General features: G+C 42.7%; 6 protein-coding genes across 6 annotated transcripts; all 6 read right to left on the bottom strand.

The window, feature by feature from the left end:
* Positions 1-580: 580 nt before the first annotated feature.
* Positions 581-995, bottom strand: LOC108570103 (zinc finger protein 776-like). Its single transcript, XM_017931891.1, has 2 exons — positions 986-995; positions 581-810 (listed from the first exon to the last, which is right to left on the bottom strand). Exons 1-2 carry the CDS (start codon positions 993-995, stop codon positions 581-583), a joined length of 240 nt encoding a protein of 79 aa, XP_017787380.1.
* Positions 996-3,703: 2,708 nt separating this feature from the next.
* LOC108580288 (zinc finger protein 37-like) lies at positions 3,704-7,073 on the bottom strand. The gene is made up of 3 exons (XM_017943999.1): positions 7,061-7,073; positions 6,291-6,593; positions 3,704-4,110 (listed from the first exon to the last, which is right to left on the bottom strand). Exons 1-3 carry the CDS (start codon positions 7,071-7,073, stop codon positions 3,704-3,706), a joined length of 723 nt encoding a protein of 240 aa, XP_017799488.1.
* A 474-nt stretch (positions 7,074-7,547) lies between these two features.
* On the bottom strand, positions 7,548-7,892 carry LOC108580287 (zinc finger protein 283-like). Its single transcript, XM_017943998.1, has one exon. The coding sequence runs from the start codon at positions 7,878-7,880 to the stop codon at positions 7,548-7,550; it is 333 nt and encodes a 110-aa protein (XP_017799487.1). The 5' UTR covers positions 7,881-7,892.
* Positions 7,893-9,413: 1,521 nt separating this feature from the next.
* LOC108580286 (zinc finger protein 510-like) lies at positions 9,414-9,734 on the bottom strand. The gene has a single exon (XM_017943996.1). The coding sequence runs from the start codon at positions 9,732-9,734 to the stop codon at positions 9,414-9,416; it is 321 nt and encodes a 106-aa protein (XP_017799485.1).
* Positions 9,735-10,679: 945 nt separating this feature from the next.
* On the bottom strand, positions 10,680-12,130 carry LOC108580285 (zinc finger protein 728-like). Its single transcript, XM_017943995.1, has 2 exons — positions 12,028-12,130; positions 10,680-11,008 (listed from the first exon to the last, which is right to left on the bottom strand). The coding sequence occupies exons 1-2, from the start codon at positions 12,128-12,130 to the stop codon at positions 10,680-10,682; spliced, it is 432 nt and encodes a 143-aa protein (XP_017799484.1).
* Positions 12,131-12,612: 482 nt separating this feature from the next.
* Positions 12,613-12,924, bottom strand: LOC108580359 (longitudinals lacking protein, isoforms F/I/K/T-like). The gene has a single exon (XM_017944093.1). The coding sequence runs from the start codon at positions 12,910-12,912 to the stop codon at positions 12,613-12,615; it is 300 nt and encodes a 99-aa protein (XP_017799582.1). The 5' UTR covers positions 12,913-12,924.
* Positions 12,925-12,933: the final 9 nt, after the last annotated feature.

Genomic DNA, 12,933 nt, shown 5'->3' with positions numbered 1-12,933 from the left:
AATTGTTCAATTTCTTCCATTACTTCTTCAAATCTAATCACTCAGCAACATCGCATTTACCAATGGCAAAGTACTTCCCCATCTTCAAACACGTTACACAAGTTTACCAAAAGTACGTCTACAGACCGTACATTGAACCAAAGAGAAGTAAACAAAAAGAAAAGCTTCTCTTAATGTGTACGAACAACGAACGAAGATAAGAAGCGACGTTACTTACAGGATGATCTGATAATTTCGCAAGAGATACCACGATGCGCAACAGACGACAAAAAGAAACGCAATATCTAAACGACTATGTCGCTCTCTAAAGAATAATATTCAAAGAATTCAACAATATCAAACAAGAAAAAAATATATAACATATATGTGTATAACAACTCGCATTTCGCTTTGTGAGTAAACAGAGGCGAACAAGGGTAACGAATGGACGAAGAAATAAATAATTAAACGAATAAATAAATAAATAAATAAATAAATAAATACGTAAACATTTATGTATAATCGAACGATCGAATAACATATAAAAAAATAAGTAAGCTTGCGAATGAAGAACGGAGAATATGAACGAAAATAAAGTGTCTCAGTTTCGCAGTTCGAAGGTGCAGTTCGAGTAAAGATGGATCCTCTGATGGTCCCGCAGATGGTGTCGATGCTTGAACCGTTTCTTGCACCAGGCGCATTGAAATCTCGGCCCGACGCCGCACTCCAGACGCAGATGCCTGGTCAAGTTGCACTTGTGGGAGTACGTGCGACCGCATTTCGGGCAGAGAAACGGCGGCCCGTCCTCCAGGTCCTTCAGCATCTTCCAAACTGCAACAATGTTTTTTAAAAAGAATCGGTGAAACGTTTGCCTTGCAATGTCCGTGCAACGAAATGACAAGTCTTGCGGCAAGTGTAACAAGCGGTTTTTTTTTTTACGGCGAAAATAATATCAGCAACGAACAGAGAAAAGGAGACGGTCATTTCGAAGGAGATCTTTTTAAACATCGAGCCATGCTGCCGCCGCAAAGAAGAAAAAGAGGAACACGTGTCCGTCCTTCTCGTTTCTCGCTGGAAAATCAAAATTCCGAAAATCGAATTGGCTCTGCACAGTGTTTTACCCGCTTCGGACAAGTCGATTCGCAACAGAAACACTTCTAACATGCATTATTACTAACATCTCTACGGAAAGACAAAAGAGTGATTGACGGTCGAATGAAATTCGTCACGACTCACACAAAAGTTACAGAAGAAAAAAAAAAACACTTAAGAATGAGTAACATTTGGAGAGTGATAAAATTCTTGACATCGATCGACGAGACGCGAGTGTTAACAGAGACATGCTGTGCGCTTTGATGATGCGAGAATCAATGATATACAGGAAGGTAATTATGCTTTTTACACAGAGAAGAAAACGATGTAACAATTCGATCAGATATCGTTAAGCAGGAAATACTTGGTAAATAGAAAATATTTATTTTTATTGTCGTACAATCGTAAGTATTCGCTCGCTCGTAGCCTGTATATCTAAAACCGGCGTTAAGTAACAACCGCATTAATAACGAATCGTGGATATTCGTCGGTGTAACTAATATACATATATTCGATCTTACCTTAGAACATTCATTACTGTATATTGTCGTATACTTAGGTAGCCTTACCACTTTACATAATAATTTCAATATCAAACGTGAGACCACGATGGCAGTGAATCAGTCTATAAATGGTAACATAATGGTAAATAAATCCTGGTGACCTCGATACGTAGTTGTGCCGTAAATTCTGTCCCACAAAATGAAATCGTGAATCTTAGTAGCTTGTTGCTGTTTGCAATCAATAAATTTTGTCGGTGTATTCAATATTTATATTATTAATGTTGCGTCGTGCGCTTCGAACAAGCGGTATGTTCGAGAGTGGTGGCGCAGGATTGTCGCTGGTTCGTGGTGCGTATTTTATTTTGTTAAATGAAAAAGACTTTATTTTGAAGAGTGTTTGTGTTAGAAAAGTCCAAAAAGCGAAGGCTTGAGTGGGCCATGTGCAGTCTTCTGCTGCGTTTCCCCCTCCTAGGGATAGTTCTGCCTCAAGGCTAAGAAAGGCCATATTGTCAAGGGGGTCCTCTTGACTAGGTTTTTCAGGAAAGATAGAATTGTATCAGCACTCGTACAGTATAGTTCGAAATACAAGCATTCACTCTGTTTAACCGCCCACGTTTATATCTTATTCAACCGCTCACCACCGTTATCCTGACTGATTTTCTCTTACATTTGTCTATTTTCCCTTTTTGATTTAATTTCCCCGTTAATTTTCGTTCGTTAGATCTGTTTTACTCGAAAATTTCGATAAGTCGAAACCTCTGTAACTCGAAGATTTTAGCTAGAGGTTTGAGCTACCGAGGCTCGACTGTATTTTCGGTCCTTCAAAAGGTGCAACGAACTATCCTCTGTGGACAATTCATAGTGACTCGCTGAAAGCAACGAAATCAATGCCCGTAGAACTTATGCGTGCAACGATATATGAATTTCGTTCTATTGGCGCCTATAGGCGTTTCGAATACGTCTCAGAGACTCCGCTGAGTCTACGTTTCCTGTTTCCTTTCATTCTATTTAGAACTCAACGTTATTATATTAAAATGAAATCGATACAACCAACTACTCTGTTCTATAACGTTCATTAGGTAAATCAGTAAGAACAGTCGTCAGAAATGTTCTATATTTATGTATAAACTAACCGGAAGTTGAGGAGTTTCGTAGACTCCGTATGCGTACTTCAACCTTAATTTAACGAAAGAAATTTAAAAACGAGAAATTTTAAATTTCAATTTTAAATTCTTCGAAAAGTTTTGCAACGCCCAAAATTGAAGATTTTGCGACCACGACCGAGCATCTGTCCTTTGCCACGCGCGTTACATACCAAGATCTGTCGCAACGAAAGGGTTAAAAAGCGCGTGTACTCGCTATCGAGTATACCTGACAAACAACTGTTAGATTTATCAGTCAGTTAGATAAAACAAAAATAAATCTAACGCCTTACTAGTGTCGTCGGTTCGCTTTAGACGGTGAATTTTAGAAATTATCTTTATTAAGTTTTTTCTTTTATTTTACACTGTTGGTTTTACGGATATAAACTGCAAGGTCTACACTTCCTTGTTATGCAATACTGACTGTCTCGTCCTTTTTCGAGGCTGCTTTTATATTGGGGTTTTTGGGAGTTGCGGGTGGGGGAATTTAGGAATGCGTTCGTTAGGTAGGGACCAGGAATGTGTAAGGATAATGATCAGGACTCGTTAGGATTGAGGGTTCGATGGTACGGGAGAAGAATTGCAGGGACAATGGTTCGGTAATGAACTTAAGGAGTCGGTACAAAAGAAATGGGTAGAGTGCATCAGTTTGAGGATCTGCCGGAGGTAGGACAGAAATTCGGTGGGAAAGTGGAAAACACGCAGGTAGTTGTCAAAACGGTACCTAGGATAAAGGGGGTCGCGTAGGAGCATTCTCAGTCTGTATACAGTGCTCTTACCATCAAGTAGAAAAGCGAACCTTCCTTGTGTCCAATAAAAGTTTATAGTTTAAAAGAAGGATTATTAATTATTTAACAACCAATAACTCCCATAATCCAATAACAACAAGTATTAAAAGATTATTCTGTTTTAATTGACCTATCACACGAAGTGATTTATACGAGGGACAGAGTTCACGGCACTGCTGCGTAGCAATAAACGCTTAACTCAATGTTTCTGATGAGTTCTCATGTGTAGAACCAAGTTGTGCTTGTGCTTCGACTTCTTGTGACATATGTGACACTCGAATTGCGGTTCGACACCGCATTCGAACCTGATGTGCCTGTTCAACGAGTGAGGCCTCGTGTACGCGTTCCCGCACCGCGGACAGGTGTAAATCGATAGGTCGCGAACGTTCGAATTCGCGTGATTTCCCGTCAACGAAGCTTCGGCACATCCATTCTCCCTGGTCTTCTTCGAGGCAACGAGCTCGTTCGTGTCGTTTCCGGAATGCGCGGCGGAATATTCGTCGTCGTCGACGTTCTCCGCCATATGATTCTCCGCCATCAGTCGAAGGTACAAAGACTGGCAATGATAGTACCATCCTATCGCTGCACCTGGCGAGTTGTTCCGTTCTAGAAAATAGACAACAGAGTCATTACCGTTTTGCACCGTCCTCTACTCACTCCGAATGATTTTCGTATCTGGTTACGAGACATCGACGACGAACGAGGAGGTTGGACTTAACACATATCGAGACACATTTAACCGATCACCAAGAAAGCAATTACGCACACGCACGCGCATACAACCACCGAGCCTCTGTTTCTCGCTCTTTCAATCAACACCGTTCGAAACATTCCGACACGATTAGTATGTCGCGTTCCAATTACCATTTCTAAGATCGTGTTACACGCGATACAGGCTTCGAGGAACCCTCCGAGAACAACGCGAAATATCAACGCGGCGGTATCAAGATTCGCCTGTTTCGTTCACACCGAAGTACGAAATTTTTCACGCTCGTTTGTGCAATTCGTTGTCTTTCGTTTCTACAATTTTCATTGCGTTTGTCCGCGAATTTGGAGCGGCAGCGAAGTAAAGAGCGAAATAAATCCGCCGTGAAAGAAAAAAACGCTACAAATTCGCAGTCTTGGCGGAAAATTTTCGCGTTGCTGTGAACACACGCGTAAACCGCTAAGTAGACCGGACGCGGCCGCAAAATTATTATACAAGCGAGCACGAGGTGATTCCTTATGAAAGAATAAACAGAAAAAATAGAATAAAGCTTTTTCGTCGCGTATGTTTTAACAATTCCTTAATTGATATAAAATATTATTGAAAAAATTTGATCTTCGCATTTTTTTGATGCTGACATCTAGGCGTTGTATGCTTGTCGCTTGACGAATCGCATTTGTCCGTATCTTAGCTGAAACTAAGTATGCAGAACATTTTCTCGAACACTAATCCTCGGATGAAAATATTTTATTCTATATTTTTATTTTTCACGAGGAATTACCTCGTGCTCACTTTTAAATAACTTTCGACCGTACCCTGTATTGTACTACCGTGGTTCTACCGCCCCGAAATATTCGCTGCCCCTGTGAACCTGTCGCCCCGTAACCTTCGCTGCCCCTGTGAATCTGTCGCCCCGAAATGTTCGCCACCTCTGCAAATATTTTGCATTAATCTGGGGGTTCCTTCAAAATTCATTTAAATTGTCATCACACGCGGCTTTTAATTTTCAAGATTTCAAACTTTGTTAATTAAACGTGAAACGCGCGTACAATTAGTCATGAACATGAAATTGGTTCTTCTTAGAATTCAACCACACACGCACATACACAGAAAGAGAGAGAGAGAAAGAGAGAGAGAGAAAGAGAGATGTTAGGCGTTGAGTAGCCCGTTAATTTCTCACACAAGCAGCGTTTCATTGTTCTCTTAGCAACGTTTCAAGGACTGAACTATGATTTGTTCCCTCAATTTGTTTATTTCCATAAAAAAGAAAAATAGGATAGCGAGGTTCTCGATTCGGATACAATGTTCAACAGGCGACTCCGATAACAATGGATCAATTAGGAAAGAAACGCGATGACAAGTTGTGATTTATTGAATCATATAAATTAATTAGGTTGTAGCATCGGTATTGTTAGAAAATAGGACAATTTGTGATTCTCGCGATTTACAGTCGTTCCGACATTAGCGAATCGGACGATTCGTTCAATTCGACAGAGTCGACGCTTACCCTGATTAAAAATAAAAACAAAAGCACCAGGTAGAAGGGATCAACTCTCCAAGTGCGGCGAATAATAATAATAAACGTATTATCTAAATCGTCACCGTAATCGTGCACAGTCTTATCAGTTAGGATTATTATTCTGAGCGGTTCGAAAAAATACTACTTACCGAAACAAACCATACGAAAATCGCACCGAGTATTCTCTCACCGATAGCTCAATCTCAAGGAACATACTTCGTTTCACTTAAAAAAAGATTAGCCGAAAGAAGAGAATTTCCTAAAAAAAATTCGCAGGTATGAGATAATCGAGCTTTCCGTTTCTCAACGAAAGTTTCACCAACTTGTGCCGTCTCTGGTAATGTTCGTTCAATTTTCACCGGTGGTTACAACATTTTCTCCGTGTTACCACACTCCTCCGCCCTTTGACGCCTCGAACAAACCGTGTTCGCGACAGCTTAATCTCGAGGAACATATTTCGCGATCGCTTAAAATAAAAAGGGGAAAAAGTTTCAGAGGTTCGCCGAGAAGAAGAGAAAATTGCGCAGGTATGAGACAATCGAACTTTTCAATTTGTTTAACGAAGCTTCGGTAACTTGTGCCGTCCCTGGTAATGTTCGTTCAATTTGTACTGGTGATAGAACTTTTTCGGGCACAGTTTACAGCAGAACTTCTTCTCCTTGTTACCACACTCGACCCTTTGATGCCTCAACAAACTGTCCCTCCACTTGTACCGCTTGCCACAACCGAAACAAATGTTCGCGGAGATTCCGTCGTTCCGCGGATGATACTTCGTTTCGACCTGTTGCGGGAAATTCGTGCCGTGGCCGTAATGTTGGAATCCTGATGGAAAACCGTACGAGAGTTGCAACGTGGAGTAGGCATCTGAAATTGAACAAACAGACAAACCGTTTAGGAGCTGTTCCCCGAACTGGCTGCGCGATAATGAAATAGCGGTAGGTGAAAAAATTTTCGTTTCACGAAGACGGCGGTGTTTACGGGATGACGTTCGTTCGTTCGAGACGTGTCAAATGAAACTCGTGGTGGTGTACAATTGAAAAAATATAATCCTTTATTCTTCGAGCGATTCCGCATAATCGGGGAATAATAACAAAATAAAACGTTGAAATAATTTTATTAAACGGAAAGAAAACTCAACAGATTGTACATATGAGAGAAGAAAGAGTGAGAGAGAAAAAAAGGAAGAAGGGAAAGAAGTACCGAGTGAAAAGAAAACCGATAATATCGTCGTGATTCACGATTGGACGATCGAGCGATAAATCAATTCGTTTCCCCGTCACGTTCCACATAGTCGACTCTGTGCCTTCCCAATTTCCTACTGTATTCTCAACCTTTTCCCCACATTTCGACATCGACAAGGCTCCGACTCACGTGCGAAAAGAAAAGATTTTTTCGCAATCCATCTGGTGGATTGTCGTCGCTCTCCCTGAGAAACGAGCTCTCGTGACTAAAAAACGATGGTTGACAAAGTGACAAAAGGTGACGTGAACATTTCATCCCATGGTTCTGCTGAGAAAATCCATTTATTCAGTATATTCGGCTGCGTGCAAAGGTGTTTCTGAACGAATGTCGAACAAGAAGTACGAGAAGATACAAAATTACGCAGCGTGACAATTTAACATGGAGCATTCTTGTATTGCACGTGTAATCGTGCTCGACCATGGAACGTAGAAAGCCGGCGGAAACGAGAATAGAGATATTTTGCTGAACGAGGGATAAGAATTGGAAGTACCTAGGAAACGTCTCTCGCGTCGATCGGGACAGTTCGAGGCAAGTGATAGAGAAGTAGTATCGCAAGGTGGCGAGCATCTTGCGAGTTCACAGGTCGTGGTAAGCGGTAAGATGATTTCGCAGCTCGTATCTGTACTTGAACCTCCTGTCGCACAGGTGACACGAGAATTTCTTCTCTTTGTTCCCGCAATCGACTCTCTGGTGCCTCCTCAGGCTGTCCTGCCACTTGTACTTCTTCCCGCAATCCAGACAGACGTATCGGGGCTCGATCACGTCCACGTACGACTCCGATCTGTGGTAGTGTTGATCCACGTTGTATCCGAGATCCGTCGATTCGCCAACTTTCGTCGCGTTCGGTTTATCGCGAAGGAACGAGGACTCCTCTTTCCCGCCGACGTTCCGAGCCTTTCTCTCCAGCATCCACAACGCGTCGTATTCGGGCAATTGATCGGTACCTGCGGGAAAGAAAACGGGAAATAGCAGCGATCACGTTCGACGTAGTTGGCACAGATATTAACGAGTATACTTAATCCCGAAATTGTCAGGTAACATGATAGGAGGGCTCGATAATATAACATATCTCCGAATACTTCGATGTTTCTTCGATGTTTAATGGACGCACAAACAGGTGTACAAATACATATGACAAGTTCGAAGACCAGCACGAACAGGCAAATCGTACGGGAGATATTTGCGGAAAATTGTCGGTTGAACGCGCGACAGAGCTAGCGGAACAACAAGTGTCTCTCCTGTGGCCGCCGTACATGGTACGCGCAGCGAAGTAGGCGAGTTTGACACGTCGAATGCCGGATCGGTTATATTCGCCCGAATATATTTTTCCCTTTTACACCATGTATAAGCGTTACGGTGAAATATTGTACAGGGTGAGTCAGCTGAGACTGAAATATTTTCGAAATTGTTAATCGCTTCGAGGAGGGCTACAGACGAAATTTCGAATGGTTTGGAATAGTAGCACTTTTGTAAGTGGACTTTGCAAGCGACATGAAATAACCGTCACTTTCGGCCTCCATAAATTTCTTCACCGCGGTGAAATAGAGAATACGTTGAATATTTAAATAAAATAGTACACTTTACTTCTACGTTGGTTTGAAAGAAATTTTCAAAGATCCGACTTGCAACCTCTTCTACAGCAAAATCACCTCCGAGTGCAAAGTGTTAAGTTCAAGTGTTTTTTCAATGGAATCGTGTATTTTTTAATACATCGATCGATTCAGCTCGTCGTTGTGTATAAAAAGGAGTTAAGCTGCAACGACCCGCTCGAAACCGTTCAAATTTCGCCTGAAGCCCTTGTTCGATGTAAGTGACATTTTCGAAAATATTTCAGCTTCCAGTCCTGAGCTATATTATCATGCTTTATGCATTTATCAGCGGCGTTGGAGAGAGTTCGAACGATCTCGCGCTCGTATCTCTCGCGAGAAATTACACCGAAAATGTCGTCACACTCCGTGAAGATTGAACTGGTTCCCTATCCCTTTCTTTGCCACGTTTCGATACATCACGTCGCAATACGCGTAAATAATACAGTTAGCGACAAAACTATTTAACCCTTTCGCTCCGAAATGGACGAAAAATACCGTATATACGTTAAAAATACAATATTTCTAAGAATATATCCACGTAAATTGTATTACTTTTGAAAAAATAAATTCGAATCGTTGTAACAAAATTCATCGCAAAGTTTCGAAAAACATGAAACGCAATCGTGCACAGCGATGACGTCGCGAAAGGGTTAAATGCGCTCTACGACGCATCAGTCTGTTTACATCGAAAATTTCACAGATATTACCATTTATTTAAGCGACACCGCTTCTTTCCCCTAATCTCGGTACCGCCAATGACGACCTCCGCGCGGCATTCGACGCGTGAAAATTGGAAAAAAGTCTACCGTCGTTTCACGCGAGATCTAGGCAACGAGAAATGTTCGTTTTGCTATTAAGAGGAGGGCTTGTCGTTAGCGGCCTCCTTGTCGCCGCAGACGAGCCTCTGGTGCCTTCTCAGCGTGTCCAACCTTTTGTAGCCTTTCCCGCACTGATTGCAATAAAACTTTTGCCGATGAAGCCACTCGACCTCCTCTTGCAGCTTCTCCAACGAGGCGTCGCACTTGGTCTGATGCCGTTTCAGGCTGTCCATTCGCGTGTAAGCTCTGTCGCAACCGTCGCAGCGAAACTGCTGGTGTGACTTGACGCCGCTTTTACGAAGCACGCTAGCTTCCACGGAATTCAGGATGGACGAGTCGCAGAGGAAATAGTTCATCGGTAGGTGGCCGTGAAACGAAACTTCGCAAACCTCCGTCGTCTCCTCCTCTTCCTCTTTTTCCGCCTCGTTCTCCAACTCCTCGCCTGCAAAGACACGTTTCCCCGTTACAAAGCACGAGTGTTCGCGAGCTCGAGAGGAGACTCGCGCTCTCGTCAGTTCGCCCGTAGGAAGGGAGAAGCATGCAGTTTTCTCTCTCGTCATAGCCAAAGAATTACCTTGCGTCCGGCCTCGGGTATGAATCTACGTATACAGTTTTTTCTTATTTCTTTTTATTTCGAGCAAAAGCTTCAGATTCGCGACTACTTGGTGCTGGTTATCGGATACGCGAAAAACGTCGTTAGTAATTAGAAAAGACAACGATAAGACGAGGAAAATCGTTCGAACAGAGAAGCAGAGGTTAGAAAGAGAATCGTTTCAAGTAGGTTTTTATTATGCGACTTCCACGTGAAACATTTGCTTATCGTCGATCGGTTACTTCAATCTCGCGATCCTCGCTGATTATACATTTACAACCGTCCTCAATGTACACACACACAGGGACAGACAACGAGCATTCTCCTCGAATAAAAACTAGAATGGGGATTCGTGTTACAAAGTGATTTTATTACAGTTATCATCGTGCCGCATCGTTACACTAAATAATCTCTTCGTTTTCCGATGCGCGCCGAACGACGGGAAGATTTCTTTCTCTCGAGGGGGGTGGGTGGAAATTCGTCAGATTCGAACGGAACGAGGTGAAGAAAAAGTATGGAAGATCCTTTGCAGAATATATCGACGAAGCATGTACAATTTCAGGACAATGAGAAAGAAGAAGAAGAAGAAAAAGCGTAAGGTACAGAAAAGGAATGCAGGAGAGAAACGAGAAAAGAAGGACGAAAAGGGGGTACAAAGGAAAGTAGTGTCTGCAAAGAAACCTCTGTGAAACTCCGTTTATACTCTTTCTTATTGGGTCTGCGATTTCAAAAGGAGAGTCGAATGGACAGATTTCACGTGAGAGATCAACGAGAGCGGCTTGGCGAACTTTTTGCCGCAGAAACGGCAATACATTCTGCCTCCTTTTACTCTGCAATAGTTCTTCTCGTGTCTTCGAAGGCTGTCGAGCCTCGAGAAGCTCTTCCCGCATTCTTCGCAGATCACGCTCTTCGCCGCCTTCTTTCGTTCCTCCGCTTCCGCCGACTCGTAGCTGCTGGCGACGAACTCGAACAAAGTTTGCGGCACCTCGTACTCGTTCTCTTGCTTCACGAACCAATCGCTCAGGTCCGCTCGTTTCCCTGCGAAGAATCAATGATTCGCGTTAACAAACGTTGCATTCGTGTCCGAAACATGTTTTTAGTCGATTCGGACGAGGGGGCTGAGAGTGGCGGAGGGTGTGGTAAAATAGGGAGAGAGCACATGCATCGAAAGGAACACAGATTTGTTTCACGCTGCTGATGTCGCCGGTGTTGCTGCTGCCGCTTTCGTTAAGCAGCGAACATTTGTTAAAACGTGCCTAATTTCTCCAATGAAATGCCCATGATACTTGTACATAAAACGATCGTTACGTATATAAGAAATGAAGCACAGTTATCAGGAGGCGCATGTTCCTCTCGTTTCATCAATTATCCTCGTCACTCGTTACGTCTTTTCACATTCAAAGAAGAACAAGACAACGGGTGTTTCTGTGAATCCAAACGTTTATTGATCGAATAAATAACAAAACATAAAAAGGTATGCTCGGTGATTTCGGATCGCTTAAAATACGTATACTCGAGTTCCATTAGCGTTACAGACTTTCCATTATGCGGTAATGGAGACTTAAAGCTTTACAACGTACTTCGGACAAAGTGGTTCGATTAAAAATGCATCGACGTACGTTCGAATGAATCGTGTATCCGACTTGATCGTACAGTAGGAGGCAAAGCTCAAACACAAGCGGAGAAGGATTATGTTAGGACAGAAGGTTAGTAGTGTGATACGCTTAAATATTAATCCACACTTCATGCGGTACAAATAAGTTACCCTCGTGGTTTACTTGTCAAAAAAAAAAAAAAAAAAGTAAAGAAAAGAAGAGCAACGCGATGAAAATCGTCGAATTAAATCAGAAAGAAGTGTATCACGCGCTTCGTAACTTAGAATTAGAAAGGTAACGTCTCAGAGTACCTTACGCGATTTCAGGAACACGCAACGTTTCGTCGAGTCTTGCTCTCGACACTTGGAAAAACAAGAAACCGAATTTAGGGAACCGTGTGCTTGGTATTGTAATGTTTGGTCAATTCGTATCTTCGGTAAAATTGCTTTAGACATATTCTACAATGATGCTTGGGCAGCTTTCCACACTCGAGCCTCTGGTGTCTACGAAGATTCGCCATCCACTTGTACCCCTTTCCACATTCTCCGCACATGTAGTCCTGCATAGAGTTAAACTGTCCACGCGAGAAACGCTGTCCGACCACCCCCGGAATAAGTTTGATATCCTTGCTGAATTCGAGAGCCCCTAACTCGTTCATCAGATAGGCGCCCTCTGGAACGCGACAAAAATTCGTTACTTGCGGACATCGATCGTGGCTCCGAGGAGAAGAGAGATACGCGTGATCGATAATGATTCAAGGGATGCACGATGAGAAGTGTTTGGAGAAAGTTGGAAAGAATTGCACCGACAGGTAAAAACTGTCCTACTTAGGCACACACGTCTACGCGGCCTTTTTCACTATATTTCTGTTAGTTACCAAGAGTACTTTATTAAATCGACGGATCTTTCGGGAAAAATACATTTTCTTCTTCGGTTCTGATCGCACAGAGAGGATTGTACAAAGCGAAGTATCGAAAGTAAAATGAAACGGTGTTCGAAACGAGGCAAGAGAAGAAAGAAAGGTGAATGAAAATATTCGTATATCTCCTAAATCAAGTCTGGATGACGAGCTAGCAAGTGTTCTTTCAGCCTATCTCGTCTGTAAAATTTTCTGAAGCAAAAGTTGCACTTGTTCCTCGCTTCTTTGTTCCCGCACTGTAACTGATGCCTGCGAAGGCTGTACATCCAACTGTACTCCTTGCCGCAAAGTAAACAGGTGAACAGCTGCGACGGTTGTTGTTGCTGTTGCTGCTGTGGCTGCAGCAGTTGTTGTTTCTTGCTCGGGTCGTACTGATAATAGTACACCTCGTTGTAGTCCCTTTCTTTCAGCAGTTGATGCTCGTCCATCGTAGCGTTTCGATAATCGTC

The sequence above is a fragment of the Habropoda laboriosa genome, unplaced genomic scaffold, assembly GCF_001263275.1.
Source record: "Habropoda laboriosa isolate 0110345459 unplaced genomic scaffold, ASM126327v1 scaffold9, whole genome shotgun sequence".
NCBI classification, from domain to species: Eukaryota; Metazoa; Arthropoda; class Insecta; order Hymenoptera; family Apidae; genus Habropoda; species Habropoda laboriosa.
This window is presented reverse-complemented; position numbering and strand designations above follow the sequence as displayed.

Excerpts from the sequence above, each read along its gene's own strand:
- LOC108580288 (XM_017943999.1), bottom strand. Across the intron at positions 4,111-6,290 it reads GCACAAGTTACCGAAGCTTC|AACGGAACAACTCGCCAGGT; the intron begins GTTAAACAAATT and ends TCTATTTTCTAG.
- LOC108580287 (XM_017943998.1), bottom strand. The coding sequence starts at position 7,880 with ATGCTGGAGAGAAAGGCTCGGAACGTCGGCGGGAAAGAGGAGTCCTCG.
- LOC108580286 (XM_017943996.1), bottom strand. The coding sequence starts at position 9,734 with ATGAACTATTTCCTCTGCGACTCGTCCATCCTGAATTCCGTGGAAGCT.
- LOC108580285 (XM_017943995.1), bottom strand. The coding sequence starts at position 12,130 with ATGCAGGACTACATGTGCGGAGAATGTGGAAAGGGGTACAAGTGGATG. Across the intron at positions 11,009-12,027 it reads AAAGCTGCCCAAGCATCATT|GGAAACGAGCGGACCTGAGC; the intron begins GTAGAATATGTC and ends GATTCTTCGCAG.
- LOC108580359 (XM_017944093.1), bottom strand. The coding sequence starts at position 12,912 with ATGGACGAGCATCAACTGCTGAAAGAAAGGGACTACAACGAGGTGTAC.